The 17,277-nt window shown below is 49.6% G+C and overlaps 1 protein-coding gene across 4 annotated transcripts in view; it reads left to right on the top strand.

Annotated features, from left to right (window-relative positions):
- Positions 1–16,070, top strand: part of PCGF3 (polycomb group ring finger 3) — a 56,320-nt gene extending 40,250 nt beyond the window's left edge. For 2 of the 4 annotated variants that reach the window (XM_040490078.1, XM_040490069.1), the window contains exons 9-11: positions 5,169–5,306; positions 11,522–11,602; positions 12,056–16,070. In XM_040490078.1, the coding sequence (XP_040346012.1) occupies positions 5,169–5,306; positions 11,522–11,602; positions 12,056–12,103 (267 nt within the window). In that variant the 3' untranslated portion in view covers positions 12,104–16,070. Of the gene's footprint in view, positions 1–5,168; positions 5,307–6,380; positions 8,058–10,897; positions 11,035–11,521; positions 11,603–12,055 lie in introns of those variants that run through there. The other 2 variants (XM_040490087.1, XM_040490092.1) reach the window with 2 other exon arrangements.
- Positions 16,071–17,277: the final 1,207 nt, after the last annotated feature.

Genomic DNA, 17,277 nt, shown 5'->3' with positions numbered 1-17,277 from the left:
GAGAGAGAGGAAAATAAAGAAGAAAGAGATACAGAAAAGGTAAAAAGAATAAAGATGCCTGATTAAGCAAACAACCAGAACAGAGAAAGAAAGAAAAAAAAGAAAAAAATATATATAATAAGAATTAACCAAAAGTCAAATCAGAAACCATGAGGCTGATTCCCAAGGGAGGAGAAAAAAAGAGGAGAGTGGAAAGAAAAAGAAGGGAAAAGAGAGAGAAGAGAAGAGAAAAAAATAATAATATTAAAATTTTTAAAAGTACCAAACAAAACCACAGGACGATTCTGTGTTGGCGCCTGGGACCGGTGGCAGCTCTGGTCTGGAGGAGGGGCCGTCTGGTCGGGTCAGTGTCAATCTCACTCTGGTCGACACGCAGTTACCAGGCACGGGGGGGGGGGGGGGGTGGGTGTAAGCAGGCCCCGCCTCCACTGGGGGCCGCTGTCCTGTTCCCTGAAGCCCCAGTGTGTTGGTGATTGGGAGAAAAATGGCAACACCCCAGTCTCTCCTCCCTGGACTGGGTGTCCCAAACCACGCTGTTCAGGTGGTCCTCACAGAGCAGCGTGGGAGGCCAGCTTGTCTCGCTCCACAGTCTCCCGTGCCTCCCGGGCACTCAGCTGAGATTCGAAACCTGACGTCTTAAAGAGTCCCATTCTACACGGTCCTGGTTCTGGAATAAAGCCACTCCGCCCAGCCGACAAAGGGCATCTGGCTGGCACCTGCAAGGTCTTTTTTCCTTGAGGAGGGCAATACACCTTCTTCCCACAGTACTCAAAGGAGGGACCGCTCTCTCCCAGTGCGCCCCTGAGATCGCTATCACGCCCAAGCGGGCTCCCTCCCCACCAGGCCCATGCACCCGGCTCTGGTCTGGAGAAAGTCACACACCCCTGATAATTACCATCTTTAGCTTCTGAGGCTGTTTGCAAAGTAGAAACTGGCACTCTCTGTGTTTCTCGTCCCCCCGTCTGTGGTCCGGAGAGGTTTTTCTCTTGTCCAGATATAACGCCACACTTCCACAGCCTCTCTTTCTCTTCCTTTTGTCTCCACTAAAGGGTTTCCCCGCTCCATGCTTACGCTGACCGTTTTATCTTTTCTGATTCGCATACACACACCTCTGTCCTGCCAAGCTGTCTCTGTCCACCTGTGGAGATTTTTCTGTCTCTCCGCAGACTGATTTCATGGGTGTTCCACGTGTTGTGACGTCGATACTCCTGTGTTTGAGGGACGAGGGAAATTGCGATCCCTCTACTTCTCCACCATTTTGACTCCTCTGCAAATCATATTTCTGATAAAGGACTTGTATCTAGACTATATATCTGTTATAACTCAGTAAGAAGATAATCCAGATAAGAAATGGATAAGAGATTTCGGTAGATGTTTCACCGAAGAAGACATAAAACTGGTTAGTAATCACGTGAAAGGACGTTCAATGTCATGAGCCTCTTAGGGAAATAGAAATTAAAACTATAATGAAACCCCGTTTTATACCCACTAGGATGGCCGCCATCAAAAAGACAGCCACTGGCAAGTGTTGGCAAGGATGTGGAAGAATGGGGCCCTTGTAGCGTGCTGGCAGGTGCTGGCAGGTGCTGGCAGGAACATAAAATGGTGTGGCCACTTGGGAAAACAGTGTGGCAGTTTCCTAAGGAGTTCAGCATAAGCTAACCATCCAACCCTGCACTTTTCCTAGGTGTATATGGAAACCTATTCACACAAGGATTTGTACATGAATGTTCACAGCAGGGCTATCACACTCATGATAGCCAAGCCAGGGAACAGTGCGAACTTCAGATAGACAAAATGTGGTCCACGCATACAGGGACGTTCTGGTCAGCAGTGAAAAACAATGACCCCAGCACCTGCTACACCACAGTGACACTCGGAAGGACTTTACGAGGCAAAGAAGTCAGATGCAGAAGACTACATGTTGCACAGTTCCATTTGTGTACGCTGTCCCCCAAAGGCCAATCTTAGAAACAGGAGGTAGTTGGGTGCCTGGGGCTGGGCAGGAGCAAGGGTTGAGCACAAAGCAGGATGTGGGTCTTTATGGGGTGGTGAAAATTATGTAAAACTGGATTCTGGTGGTGGCTGCACAGGTCTGTAAGTTTACTAAATACTATTGAAGTGTATGCGAAAAACATACGTATGAATTATACTCCAATGAGGCCGTTAAAAACATACTTTAGTGTGTTTAAACAGGTGACACACTCATGTACTTCCGAGTTCATATCATATGAAAGATATAACCTGAGCACCCCTGCGACCATCCCTGCTGCCCCCACATCCACGCAAACCTGAGTGAAGCAAATAGTTTCTTACCCCCCTTCCCCTGTGCACACGTAGAGCCCAGCGGTGGTGCTTAGGGCTTCTTGTTGGTCTCTAACTTGCATCTGCTTACCGCACCCTGGTCTGCATGATGCCTGTTGCTCTGGGCTTGGGGAACAGATGGCCAGGTGTCCTGTGTCCTGACAGGTGTCCACTGCTGGCGACAGAATTCAGTCTGGCACTTACAGAGAAGCACACAGAAGGCCCCCATCACACTTAAGGATTTTACTGTCCCTCAACCTTCATTCAGTTTAAGGTTGTTCCCAGGTGCACTCAAGTTTAGAAGTGTTTCCCATCCTTAGGGAATTTTTTGTGATTACGCTTTCTTTCTTCAAGTCTGCTTTTTCTAATATCAATGTAGCTGTGTCAGCTTTCTTTGGTTAATATTTGCTTGGTATTTCCATTTTTTTCCTAACTTTCTTAAATGTGACGCCTGTCACAACACAGAACTGGGTTTTTTTAAAAAATCAAATGAGAAACTTTCTTTAGCTGACAAGTTATTTCACGTTTTCCATTTACCGTGATTAACAGTAACTCTGAGTTTCTTTGTGCTGTCCATTCATGTTTTTTTATGTTCCCCCCATTCTTACCTTCTATTGAATTAGTAAGTTTTCTTCAATCCCTTTTTTGCCTCTACTTAGCAACTAGTTGACAAGTTATATGTCCTATTTTTATTCTTTTAGTGGCTGTGAAATTCTAAAATGAATGTTTACATTTTTTAAAGGTCTGAAGTTAACGAGAATCTCCCTTTCCCCGAATGACACAAGGGCCTTGCTCACTCTGCCTGGGGCCACCCTCCCGCCTCCTTTCTCTCTTCCCAGACCCAAACCGGCCGCGGACTCTTGTCCCGCCTCCCGGCTCACCTTTCTGTGGCTTCCCATGTCTTCCTCCTGGACATGGGTCTCTTTTCTTCAACTGTACCCCCTCCTAGTCGTTCTCTGTTTTGTTTACAGATGGCTTTGTTTCATTTTAAGTCTTGAGTGGTAATTTCTCTGTGCATTTTCTGCCAGCGCCTTGCTTTCCAGGCTCCGTGGCCACATCTGGAGAGCTGTCCCCTGCTCCTTCCTGGCACCTTCCCCACTTGTGTGTAGGTGTAGGGTTCCTTTTCTTTCTTTCTTTCTTTCTTTCTTTCTTTCTTTCTTTCTTTCTTTCTTTCTTTCTTTCTTATTATTATTTTGCTTCCTAAATCTGAGAATCTATGTCCTCCATTATTTGGGGGAGATCCTTAGTCGTTATTTCTTAAATTTTGCCTTTCCCTTCTCCTGCCTTCTTCCTCCAGAACCCGTTACAAGTTTGTCAGACACCTCGGTCCATTACCCTGTCTCTTACTTTTCCTTTGTTTTGTTATTTTAATTGACCCCTTGGCCTCTGTACTTCTTTTACGTAATTTCTTCATATTGGTCTTGTAGGAAATTAGTCTGCCTTCAGCTGAGACTAATTTGTGGTTCGGCCACCTGTGAGTTTTTAGTCTAAGTGACTCTGCTTTTATTTTTAGAAGTTGTAGTTGCTTATCTTTTATACCTGTCCTTTATTCATAGTATGTTCTGTTTTTAATTCCTTCTTTTGTATCTCTAGTGATTTTAGGCCTACATATTTCCATTAATTCCTTGTTAATTCTTTTATCTGAATTTTCGAGAGTCTGTGCCAGCTTTTAAATATTTTTTAATCTTTGTTTTTGAGAGAGAGAGAGCGGGGGAGGGGCAGAGAGAGAGGGAGACACAGAATCCGAAGCAGGTTCCGGGCTCCGAGCTGTCAGCACAGAGCCCGACGCGGGACTCGAACTCTGAATGGCGAGATCGTGATCTGAGCCCCCCGGGCGCCCCTGATTGTGCCATTGTTTTGTGGCTGCTACTGCAGACTCACTCTTTGGAGGCGCTGTCCGGCCGGACCTTCTCTGCAACGCTTTGTGGCCTTCGTGGCCTGGGGTCCTTGGTATTGCATCTGCCAGGCATCCCGTGGGCTAGAATCCCTTTTATTTCGTTACCTTTTGGTTCCTTGTTACATGACCTACCGTGATCCCCTGTCCTGTTGATCATCCAAGAGGGACTATGAACTTTCAAACTTTGTGGTTTCGCTCGTGCTTTTTCCTGTGCTAAGAGTACTTTTTCTCTAGTCAGTCTGCCATCCTCCTTCAAAGCCATGCTTCACACTTACTTCCTTTATGAAGCCTTCTTTGGTGCATCTCGCGTAGGCAGGGGCACCCGCTTCAGATGGCCGTGTGTCCTTCCCCCTCATGCCAGCAGAACACTCGGCCCGGGCCCTGTGGGAAGACGCACATGTGTCCCACCAGCCGGAAGCTCAGGACAGGCTGTGTCTGCATCAGCTAAACTCTGAGACCAGCGCCATCTGGACAACGGATAAATAATTCTCAGATTTACTTTAAATATTTATTTGTTTATTTTTCTTTGAAAGAGCGAGAACACACACGATCAAGGGAGGGCAGGGAGAGAGAGAGAATCTCAAGCAGGCTCCGAGCTCGGTGCGGAGCCTGACGAGGGCTTGATTCCACGACCCTGGGCTCTAGACCTGAGCTGAAATCAAGAGTCAGACGCTCAACCGACTGAGCCACCCAGGTGCCCCTCAGATTTACTTTCAAGTAGTATGTTTATAAGACAGAATACAAGACACTGTTAGATTATATTTCACAAAATGGTAAACAGAGATTTTAAGAGAATGTGAGTAAAACGAAACCCTCTCCCACAGTGTTGAGGTCAGACAGACGTCTGATTTCACGAAGTCCGCATTCTCGCGTCTGACGTAACGAGTGGGCACGGGAGCAGGGGCCCTGAGAGGCAGCCTGCGGACCCCTGTCTGCGGGGCTGCCCAGCTGTGTCCTCCTCCCACAGGTGAGCATCTGTCTGGAGTGCAACAGCAGCAAACTGCGGGGCTTGAAGCGAAAGTGGATCCGCTGCTCGGCCCAGGCGACCGTCCTGCACCTGAAGAAGTTCATCGCCAAAAAACTTAACCTTTCGTCTTTCAACGAGGTAATAGTTAGGCCACAAACAGAAACTATGACAAACCGGTTCTCATTTGTAAAAGCGATACTTCTACGGTTCTTTGTGGGGTTTTTGTTGTTTTGACGTCAGAAAACAAAACTCTCAGTTTGTTTTGCGTACCACCAGACAGCGTGACATGAGACATGGTGATGACAAGAGTGGAGGGAAGGCCAGATGGAGTGTGGGGAGCCCCCACAACGGGAGAGAGTGCTGGCGGGCGGTGGGGACAGTGTGACCGTGCGGGGGGGTTTCATCTCAGAGAGACTCTGTTCTTTCACAAATGGAGGGCTGACTGCCTGCTGGGTGGCAGTGAACAGGTGGGCAGGTCAAGATCTTGTGGGGATGATGGGCGGCGGGTATGCGCGGGGCTGGTGGACGGAGGGCTGGGCGAGCACTTACGCTAGGATGTGAGTCGTCAGTAGGAGTCAGTTGTGCGTAATTAAGTGCAAGGAGAAGGAGGCAAGAGGTATAGCTTTAAAATAGTCCTCAGGCCGTGAGGAAAATGGGTCACTGGGGCCCAGAAACGGAAGCAGGAGAGGCCAGCAGGGGCATCAGTGGCAAGAGTCCAGGGGAGGCGGACCAGGGTGGTGCACTGCAGACGGCAGAATTGGACAAACTTGAGGAATGTTTCAGAGGGAGTAGTAGGTTGAGCAGTAGCCCCCCAAATATGTCCACATACCCCAGAATCTGTAAATGTGACCTTTTGGGGAAAAGTATTTTTTTCTAAATTGAGTAAGGATCTATAATTAAGATAAGAATCATGAGATGAGATAACCCGTGAATGTCCCGAGCGGGCCCTAAATCCAATGACGAGTGTCCTTACAAGAGAGAGCAGAGGGAATTTGAGACACACACACAGAGGAGGAGGTGATGTGAGGGCAGAGTCACAGGGGGTGATGTGGCCACAAGCCCAGGAGCACCTGAGCCACCCAAAGCTGGAAGAGACAGGAAGGATCCTCCCCTAGAGCCTCCAGAGTGAGCTCAGCTTTGCCAGGGCCTTGATTTTGGGCTCTGGACTCCACATCTGTGAGGAAGTAAATTCCTGTTGTTTTAAACCACCAGGTTTAGGGTACTTTGTCACAGCTGCTACAGGAAACCAGAACAGATTTTGGTACCAGGAAGTGGGGTGCTGCTGTAACAAATACCTAGAAATGTGGACATGGCCTTGGACTTGAATCACTGGTGGAGGCTGGAAGAATTTTGAGAGACGATGAAAAAGGCTGGGTTGCTGTTGGAAATAAGGTCATTTAAGGTGACTCTGGTGGCCCCAAAGGAGGTGAGGGGCGCAGGGAAACCACTCTGTCACCTAGGAGGATACATGTCACCACAAGCACAATGTTGGTAGAAATAGGAACGTGAAGTATGCTTCTGACAAGGAAGAGAGGACGCAGAAGAAAAGCAGTCACCATCACACGGTGGCAGCAAGCACAGGGGGACTGCGCCCTCTGACCACGTGGAGGTGATGAACTTGGGTATTTGGCCCAGGAGGTCTCCAAGCCAAGTGTGAAGGTGTGGTCCAGTGTCTTGCTGCTGTCAGTAAAATATGAGAGATATGAGTTGGGGAAGGGACTGCTAAGCAAAAAGGAGCCAGCACTTAGGCCTGTCCCGACTACAAACAGACCGGAATACTAGGGTTTCACTGTTGGGAAAGCATGCTCTGGAGGGAAGGTGGAGAGTGTGGCTGGACAACCTTTTGCTGAAGACATTGGATGTGTGACTCGACTGTCTCACAGAAACTAGGAATGGATCTGTGGAGAACCATCCTGTCTAATGGCCTGGATCCATAACACATATGGGAGACCCACAACGTTTTTGAGAATGTTGTACCAGCAGAATGACCATCACCTTTTCCTGAAGGGGACAGAGACGGGAAGAAACAAGAACAGGCTGTCGGACTTCCAAAGTTTTGCAGGCCGGAGATAGGCTGACAGAGCTACGCTTCGTGAAGAAGAAATGAGTCCCAGGGCAGAGCCTTAGGCCCAGATGGTGAGGCCGTCGTGGGCCCAGAGAGCAGAATCTCACTCAACCCACAGTGCTGTTTCTCTGCCTGGTTTACAAACTTGCTTGAGACCAGTGAACCCTCTATTCTTCTAATATATTACCCTTTGGAGGAGGAATATCCTGTGTTTTTCCCAACCTCGTATATGGGGAGCAGACAATGTGATTTTAGTTTCATAGGACCCACAGCTAGAGAAGAATTTCAACCCAGGTGGATACCCAGAGCCTCACCTCTGCATGATTCATATGCTTTGGAAGGGAAGGTCTGGGACTGTTGGCTAATGGTGTCCAAGGAGATTTTGGAATTTGGAGCTGCTACTGGAATGGGTTGAGACTCTTGGGAATGTTGGGATGGGGTGAGTATATTTTACATGTGGGATGGATGTGGACTTGGGGGGACCAGAAGGCAGACTGTCTGTCGCAGGTGAAATGATGACTCCACTAAAAGATGTGTTCATCTCCTAACCCCTAGAACATGTGAATATGACGTGATTTGAAAAAAGGCCTTTGTCGATGCGTCAAGAATCTTGAGATGAAGAGATCATCCTAGATCATCTAGCTGGACCCTAAATTCAGTGACAAAGGTCCTTACAAGAGGAGGGCAGGCACACATTGCCTCAATAGATTTTAAAAGATAGATACTTTACAAAGCACCTTCTCTGATCACAGCAGCGTGACATTAGAAATCACTAACAGAAGGAAGACTGGAAAGTTTGCAAAACTGTGGAAATTAAACAACTCACTTTTTTTTTTTTTTCAACGTTTATTTATTTTTGGGACAGAGAGAGACAGAGCATGAACGGGGGAGGAGCAGAGAGAGAGGGAGACACAGAATCGGAAACAGGCTCCAGGCTCTGAGCCATCAGCCCAGAGCCCGACGCGGGGCTCGAACTCCCGGACCGCGAGATCGTGACCTGGCTGAAGTCGGACGCTTAACCGACTGCGCCACCCAGGCGCCCCTAAACAACTCACTTTTAAAGAAGTCGTGAATCAAAGAGGAATTGGAAAATACTTACAGACAAATGAAAACAAAAACACAACTTACCAAAACCCTTGGGGTAAAGCAAAAGCAGTGCCAATGGGAAATTTACAACTGTAAATACTTACGTTAAGAACAAGAAAGGTCTCATCAACAACCTAGATTTACAACTTGAAGTAGAAAAAGAACTAAACCCAAAGCTAGCAGAAGGAAGTAAATAATAAAGATCAGAGCAGAGATAAATGGAGTAGAGAACAGAAAAACAGTAGAGAAAGTCAGCAGTTCTTTGAAAAGATCAACAAAGTTGACAAACTTCTAACTAATGGACTAAAAAAAAATTACTGAGATCTGAAATGAAAGTAGAGGCATTGTCATAGTTCTAGAGAAATCGAAAGGATTGTGGGGCACCTGGGCAGCTCAGTTGGTTAAGCATCCGACTCCTGATTTCGGCTCGTGTTGTGATCTCGCAGTTGTGGGATCGAGCCCCATGTTGGGCTCTGCGCTGACAGTGAGGAGCCTGCTAGGGACTCTGTCCCTCTGTCTCTGCCCCTTCCCCGCTTGCGCATGCACTCTCTCTCTCTCTTTCAAAATAAATAAATAAATAAACAAACAAACTTGAAAAAAATTGTTAAAATGATAATATTACCTAAACAATCTACACTCAAAGCAATGCCTATCAAAATCCCAATGATGTTTTTTGCAGAAATTAAAAAACCCATCCTAAATTTTATATGAAATTTCAGGGGACCCTGAATAGCCAAAACAATCTTGGCATAAAGACAGACATCTAGGTCTATGGAGTAGAATAAAGAGCCCAGAAATAAACCCTCACGTATGTGGTCAAATGACGTCCAGCGAGGGTGTCAAAACCACTCAATGGGGAAAAGACAGTCTTCTCAACAAATGGTGCTGGGGAAACTGCACATCCATACGCAGAAGAATGACGTTGAAGAGGTGTGTGCACCCCACGTTCACAGCAGCACTGTTCACATCAGCTAAGATGTGCCAGAACCCAGTGTCCGTCGACAGATGCGTGGGTAAGAAAACGTGGTCCATCCACACGGCGGAATGTTCCTCGGCCTCGAACGAACGGGAAAGACGTCCTGCTGCCTGCCACCACACGGATGGACCTGGAGGACATTGTGCTCCGTGAAATAAGCCGGTCGCGAGGGGACAAGCACCGGATGATTCCACTTACAGGAGGCCCGTGGGGGACGCAGATCATAGAGACAGACAGTGGATGGTGGGGGTCAGAAGCTGGGGCGGGGGGGAGAGACGGGGAGCTAGTGTTTCATGGAGCAGAGTGTCCCAATGATGAGAGAGTTCTGGAGGTGGAGGCTGGGGATGTTCACAACTGCGAATGTGCCCAATGCCATGGAGCTGCCCACGTAAAAAACGGTTAAAATGGTAAATTTTATGTGTATTTTATCACATTAAAAAAAAAAAAAAAAACCAGTAAAAAGGAATGAACTGGTGATAGAAAGCCCCAGAGACCCCAGGGGAGTGTGGCCTCCTGGCGTCCAGGCAGAACTCCAGGAGATTAAGTGTGAAGCCCCCCAGTGGTGGTGTTTCAGGGAAGGCACAGGAGACTGATACTGAGAGAGCCAAAATGATGTGCTGGTGTTTTCGGCGGGGCTACTAGAGGGAAGAAGGGTCGGGAATGAGCACCCAGGTGGACGGCCTCTCGAGACAGGCCGCTGTGGCCACTGCCTGCACACAGTGGAGAGGGAAAGTGGGAGGTGAGTGTCAGGGCCCCGGGTCAAGGTTGGGGTCCTTGGTGTGTGGTGCCATTTGGCCCCCGGGGTCATGGTGAGGTTGTCCAGAGGAGAGGGTTGGTGTGGGTGAGAGGCACGCCTGGGGGAGGTGGGGTTCGGCGTCAGGACAGTCTCCTCCTCCGAGTTGGCCCCAGGTGGTCCCACATGTGTCCCCTGCCCAGCCCTCATGCAAGTGTAGGGGGCTTCTTCCCCTCGTCCTGAGGGAGTTGAAAAGACCACTTGAGTCCACATCATTTGTCATCAGGGAAACAAATTAAAACAGTGAGATTACACTCCACACCTATCAGAACACCAAAGTCCAGACCTCTGACCACCACACGCTGGAGAGGGTGTGGAGTAACAGACCCCTGTTTGCGGCGGTGGCAACACAGAATGCTGTGGCCAGTTTGCAAGACAGGTTGACAGTTTCCTACAAAATGAATTACACTCTTACCGCATGATCCAGCAGTCCTGCTCCCTGGCGTTCACCTGAAGTAACTGAAACCTTACGTCCACACGCACGCACCTTGCCCACAGTGTTTGTAGCAGCTGTGCTCGTAGTTGCCCAAACTAAGAAACAACCAAGATGTCCGTAGTAGGCGATGATAATAAACTGTGATCCACCCAGACAGCGGACTCTTACTCATGCTAAAGAGAAGCCAGCTATGAAGCCATGAAGAGACCGGGGGGCGGGGGGGGGGTGGTGCGGATCTTAAATGCACGTTATGAGGGAAAGAAGCCAATCTGTTTCCAGCTGTGGGACATTCTGGAGAAGGCGGAACCACAGGGGCTACGGTGGGAGGGGAGGGGGGAGGAGGGTGAACAGCTGGAGCCCGGGGCATTTTTAGGGCAGCGAAGCAGCTCCGTGTAGCGCCAGGGTGGTGGGCGCCTGCCATCACGCGCTCGTCCAGACCCACGGGACGTGCACCACCAAGGGTGACCCTGCCGTGGACTCGGGGCGATGACGACGCATCAGCTCCAGCAGGTGCACCACCTGGTGGGGATGTGGGTCGCAGGGGAGGCTGTGGGGGGGCAGGGGGCGTGGGACATCCCCGTGCCTCCCTCACGTTTGCTGTGAGCCTAGATCTGCTCTCAAAATAGTCTTTTTTTAAAAAGAAAGGAGAAAGACCATCTGAAGAGCCCATTACCTTTCTCCACTGAGGTAAGAGGAACAAGCTTGGCCAAGAGGTGGACTGAGGTGGAGAGACAGGTGCTCTGGGGTGACAACAGCTGAGCGCCCCCTGGGGGCCGTGTGGTGGGTGTGGACCCAAGCTCCAGGTGCTTTTGGACCTGGGATAGGTTGGGGCGGGGCCTCCCGAGTGCTCCCCACCTGTGCCACCTGGAAACGGGGCCCGTCGGCCACAGGCAACTGACTTGTGTGACCCGACCGGCATCGCTGGCGCAGACCGGAGGCCACGTGTGCTGAGCGCCGTGCCCAAGGCACCCTGACTGAAGCCTTCTTCTCCCGCCAGCTGGACATTTTATGCAACGAGGAAATCCTGGGCAAGGACCACACGCTCAAATTTGTGGTTGTCACGAGGTGGAGATTCAAGGTGAGACCCGTCACTTTGTAAAGATGGGGTTATTTGATTTTCAGAATCTGCTACAAATGACAACTGCTTTTCTGTGCATATTTTCAACTAAGAGCTTAGAAATGACAACTCAGTCACAGGATTATTCTGGAATCATCAACACCAGAGTCGGTGTGGCCGGGGCCCTCAGGCGAGCACCGCCCCTCCTGGCCAAGCCGGCTGCCCGCAGTCAGCTGTGGGGGTCAGAGGACGCCCACAAGCCTTTGGGTACCGCTCTAAAGCAGGAAGCAGATGGCAGGATCCCCGGCTTGAGGGACAGCCCGGAGAAGGGGGTGACAGCCAGTAGGACCCCAAGAGGAAGGGCGGGACCGGGTGGGGCAGCAGCTGTGCAGAGGGAAGGGGCCCGTCCCGTCCCCCTTACCTGTCCCCGCAGCTGGCGATGGTGACGCGCCGCGCTCTGACTTTGTCTTGCAGAAGGCGCCTCTCCTGCTGCACTACAGACCCAAGATGGACTTGCTCTGAGCTCGGCCCTGGGCCGGCCCCGCCGCGCCCGGGCTGTGGCCGCCCTGCAGGTGTCGTGGGGACCAGATTTCTGAACAGAGTATTTATAACTTTTGTATGAGAGAACTCACACTCACCAAGACACTACCAGCACCGCGGTCACGAGACGACGAAACGCTTTACTGCACAGTCTTAGTGGCCGAAGAGGCGCCTCTCACAGACTGGATGGTAAACACAGTGGCCACGCGACCTTCGCTTGCTTTCCAGGCCTTGGAAATCTGGTCATTTCAGTTTAGTTGATGAATTAGGGTTCACGATAAGCCTCGAAAATACTTGGATGTTTATTGAACCCTTCCTAAGTTATTGAGAAAATATCTTTTCCTGGTGAATGACGCTATTTATGTTGCCTTTAGCTTCCTGAAGACTTAGAAGGTATATAAAGGTTTAATTTAAAAGCATACCAAAAGGGGTTTCCATTAATGAGTTAGCCACGGTATTTAATTTCCACATTAGGAAACGGGAAAAGCCGACGGCGCCTCTGCCTCGCCTGGCGCTCCGGGCTCCGAGGGCCACACGGCCCCGAGGCGAGGAAGGGCCCCCACCGCCCCCCAGACGCCCCCGGACGCGGCGCACTCAGCAGGGTGGGGTGGCTAGGCCGGCCGCACGCTGCCTGGCGGAGCCGCCCTTGTTCTCAAACATCACTGGTGCGCGTCGGGTTCCGAGGGCTGAGGGCCCCACTTAATTCTTCCTATCTGCATCTTGCTGAAGGGAGGGGTGGTGGCTCTGGGGGGTGTTCCCGTCGGATGAGGGTCGGTGCCCCAGGCGCACAGGCTCCGGTCCCCACCACGTCCACCCTTGGAAAGCTGTCCCCCGCCCCTGCTTGTGCACAAGGCTGGCACTCTGTTGCTGTTCCCAGCCGAGCCTGGGAGGAGCCTGCTGGCTGCTTTTTCAGTGACTTAATGTTCTCAAGTGCCGGTCACAGGCAGCACACATTTTGTCAACCCCTTTCTCCTCCCAAGTGTTAATATTTTTGTGGAATTAGAGAATAAATATTTGTTCCTTGAAAATAGTAACTTGGAACACGTAAAGCAAGAAGGAGAAAGCAACCATTTTCCGGGGCAGTGAAAGTGTTGTCCTGGGTTCTGTGTCTGTCCTTGTCCTCTGCCCCCCGCACCGTGCTTCCTCAGTGAGCTTTGGGTTCCTGCCCCCCCCCGACCCCCCGCCATCACCTCCGCTCACCCTGCAGGCAGGCTGGGGGCCCTGGGTCCATCAGCCCCCGTCCACCACCTTTGTTCATGGACTGTTTCACCTTACTGACCAGAATTTTTTTCTCCATTTGCTTCGAAAGTTACGGTTGGGTTTCTTCTGCTTCCCATTTCGTACAGGTCAGGAGCAGCTACTAACGAGACCTGATCTGGGTGACGAGAAAATCATCCCAATTAACTCAGTCCAAGTGATTCTGACGTAAGGCCTTTTACAAACGTAGCAACAGATTGTTAGGGATTGGTCAAAATTCACGTCTTCATTTAAGCCCATGGACTCCCAGTACTGTTCGAATTGTTCAGTTACCTAAGCTTGCTACTCATCCAAATCGTGTTTTAGAGTTGCTCTACTAGGTTTAATGAGTAGATGTGTATGAGTAAATATTACCTGTCTACCTCAAAATACACATCACTGCTGAAGCGCTCTGCACAACCATACATTACCACAGTGCGGTTTTAGGGTTAGCGTTAGAACTTGGGGATTTGCCTGTGTAGTTAGTGGAGGGGGGTTAGGGTGAAACAGTGTAAGCACCCAAATTCAAACAGAATCGGCTCACGGTTCAGATTAGACTGAGTATCGCCGTAATCCTCTCATAATATATATTTGTAACTTTGTAGCTATCTTTGAAATCACTTGAATTTGCTATGGTGCTAAGTGGACGTACTTAAATACACGGAGAGGTGGAGATGGTCGGAGCCAGTGCTGACATGGCCGGCAGGCTGCTGGCCCTCCTGTGACCCCTTTTGTAATCGTGTCAACCTGACGCAACCTCAGCAGCAGAAGTACCTATTTTTCTAAGATTCCTCGTGCAGACTGTCTTCACTACAGGACGGCCCCGGGGACCCCGCCCCTCAGCTGACAGGAGCCCAGAGCCTGCGTCCCAGGGCAGCTTCCGTGGCCCCTTCCCCGCTGTCACGCTTTCGTGTCACATCAAAAGGCTGAATTTAATTTCTTCCAGCATGAAAGCCAGGATCAGTTAGTGATTGGATCCTACGAGGTTTTTTTTTTTAACAGATGGAGTTACTGTGAAGTAGTTTTCACGACCGTTTATGCTGGTAAGCAAGAGCTGTTCAGTTACCTTCCCGCGTCACTGTCCGCGGCGGCGGGACTCCCTGCCCAGCACGTGGTCTCGCTAAATGCAGTTTTCATGAAAATAGAAAATTCAGATAGAATATATAAATATTGAATTTAAGATTTGGGGGGTTAAAAAAAAAGAAAACTTTATAAAATTATTTATTCTATTTTAAGCCTTCTATCATATTTTCCCATCCGATTGTTTGGTTTCCGTGGTCCAGCTTTATTTACAGGCATATAAAATGAAATTGTGACATGTTTTGCAAGCTTCTTCTTTTACTTTGAGTAGCTTTTAATTTGTACTTTTTTTTTTATATAGATACAGAGCACTGTTTATGCTTTTGTGCAATAGGTCCCAAGATGCATTTACTAGACATCTGTTTAAATTGTAATGCCGCATCTCTTCTGCTCAATTGAAAGGGAATGTAGGTGGAATTTCAAAATATGTACATTCAGCTATTTGGTTTCTCCTTTTCACTGTTGTTACGAGAATGCTGTTTTGGGGGATGGTGTGTGTGTGTGTGTGTGTGTGTGTGTGTGTGTGCAAGAACACCTGCCAGCAGTATCGTAGGGCACGAGACCCAGCAGGCCACCGTGGAGCGGCACGTGGCCGTCCCGGACCGGCCTCGCGGCCACCCTGGGTCCCCTATTTTCAGACCCCGTGTGCGGCCCTTGGGTGCCCTGCCCCACGCCGACCAGACCACGGATGTGTGGGTGCTACTTCCACAGGGGCTCCCGAGCCCTCCAGGGCGTGTGGCCTCTGACGCCTCCTTGTGGCGAAGTCTTTAGAAATCCATTTCGTTTCTTCCTCAGAGTGCACAGGATGGCATTTTATAGCAGTTTAAAACGTGTCATTGGGCTGAATGTTCCAGAAACGAGTCAGCTGATTTCTACTTTACATGCGAGTGTTAGATGTGCTCTTAAGACACTGAAAATAAACTTAGCTCAGAACAAATCCTGTTTCTGTTTCCTCAGGAAATCATTTACGCTCCATCATGTGTGACCTTAGCGCCATAAGCCAAGTGTCTCTCTGCCTTGGGATTTAAACCAACTACGTAGGTCAAGATCAGATTAGAAAACCGTGATTCAAACCAGCCGTCATCTTGACACATTCTGTCCCTGCGAGGCAGGGACAGGTGTGGCGCGGCTGTAGCCTCCGGGCCATCAAGGAGGCTCTGTTTGTGCGAATGCCCGCCCACGCTTGGCCTGCATCACGTGGGGTTCGCCACGTCCACGAGCGCATCTGAAGGAGGGACTGTGGTTTGAGTGTCCCCTAAAACGTGTGTAGCGTTAGTGCAAATGTCTGTTCCAACAACTGAATTGGGTATAAGAAAACCATTTTTCCCCAAATGGTGTAGGGTTCAGGGGTGTGAGCCGCCACTAACCTGACCGTCACACGTGGCCACATGGACGCTGTCGCGGTTTGTTGAGATGAAAATGCAGATACATATTTTTGACTGTTTAATTTGAAAGTTTACATTTTTTATGCTTTGTGTTGGTGTGTAATTTTTGTACTATTGGTGGCTAGTTTTTGTCTAAAATCTTTTTTGGAATATTGCTTAAACGTTTTGATTTTATGATAGTGAAGCTTGTACTCAGTGTTTTGCCAATTAATATTATATGCTTGTAATAAAAGCAAAAGAAAAACATACCTAAAGTTTTTTCGGGCTGGAAGTTTATAAAATATTTCTAGGAGCATAACATGGATGATCTGTTGGCACCGCAGTGAACTGAAAATTACCGCAGGCGCTGTTGGCACACACCCCTCCCCCATGCCCTCCCCCACCCCGAGCGCCAGTCCGAGCCCGGAGCCCTCCCCCACTCTCGGAGCCCCGTGCCCTCCTCAACCCCTCACCCCCGAGCCCTCCCCCACCCCCAGCCCCGAGCCCTCCCCCGCCCCGAGCCCCAGCCCTCCCCCAACCCGAGCCCCAGCCCTCCCCCACACAAAGCCCCGTGCCCTCCCTCACCTGTGCCCTCCCTCACCCCATGCCTAGCCCTCACAGATTAACTACCTTCTCACTCTGCCTCACACGGCACTTGTATCTTGGATACAGAACTTCACTGAAATTGGTCCAGTGTTTGGACCAGAGGTTTGGCGGGAACCGTGTGTAAAGTCCGTGCTGCTCATCTATTTGCTTGCAGCAAGAACTCACTTTGGTTTAGAGCTGCACGTGCCGATGAAAATACTGTTAAAAAAGAACCTGCTAATCCCTGTGGGTGGAGTGACAGCGTTTGCTTCCCTCTGTTAAGATGTTAACGGGCGTTCTCCAAAGGAGCAGAACCAGTAGAAAATACGTGCGTATACATATCTGTGTGCCTGTGTGTTCACGAGCATGCTACAGAGCACACACGGGTCCTGATTTCCCCACGGTGTCAACTTTGTTCAGTCGTAGAGCAAGGTTAAAGCAGGTTTACATCTAAACTCAGGGACATTTCACTACACATTTAATTTGGCTTCATACACAGCACACAAAGCAAAGCACATAAAAAATCATTAAAAAACAAGATACAACTAGGGATAACAAACCAAAGCTAACAAACCAAATGCAAAGTCAGTCTGAGTGTGGAGTGGAGTTGAGGACTTCTTCCGGTCCAAGTCTATGCAGACTGCTTATTCGGTCCAAGTACTGGAGGAAATGTTCTGTCCGAGGAGTAGAGGGTCTCTTCTGTCCAGGCAATGGGGGATCTGTGTTCTGTCCAGGCGGTGGGGGATCTGTGTTCTGTCCAGACAGGGGGGGGATCTGTGTTCTGCCCAGGCGGTGGGAGAATCTTTTCTGTCCAGGCACTGGGAGATCTGTTCTGTCCAGGCACTGGGGGATCTGTGTTCTGTCCATGCAGTGGGAGAATCTGTTCTGTCC

The sequence above is a fragment of the Herpailurus yagouaroundi genome, unplaced genomic scaffold (assembly GCF_014898765.1).
Source record: "Herpailurus yagouaroundi ecotype Mexico unplaced genomic scaffold, PumYag 28, whole genome shotgun sequence".
Taxonomy (NCBI): domain Eukaryota; kingdom Metazoa; phylum Chordata; class Mammalia; order Carnivora; family Felidae; genus Herpailurus; species Herpailurus yagouaroundi.
The sequence above is the reverse complement of the archived record's forward strand: the minus strand, read 5'-3'. Positions and strand labels throughout refer to the sequence as shown.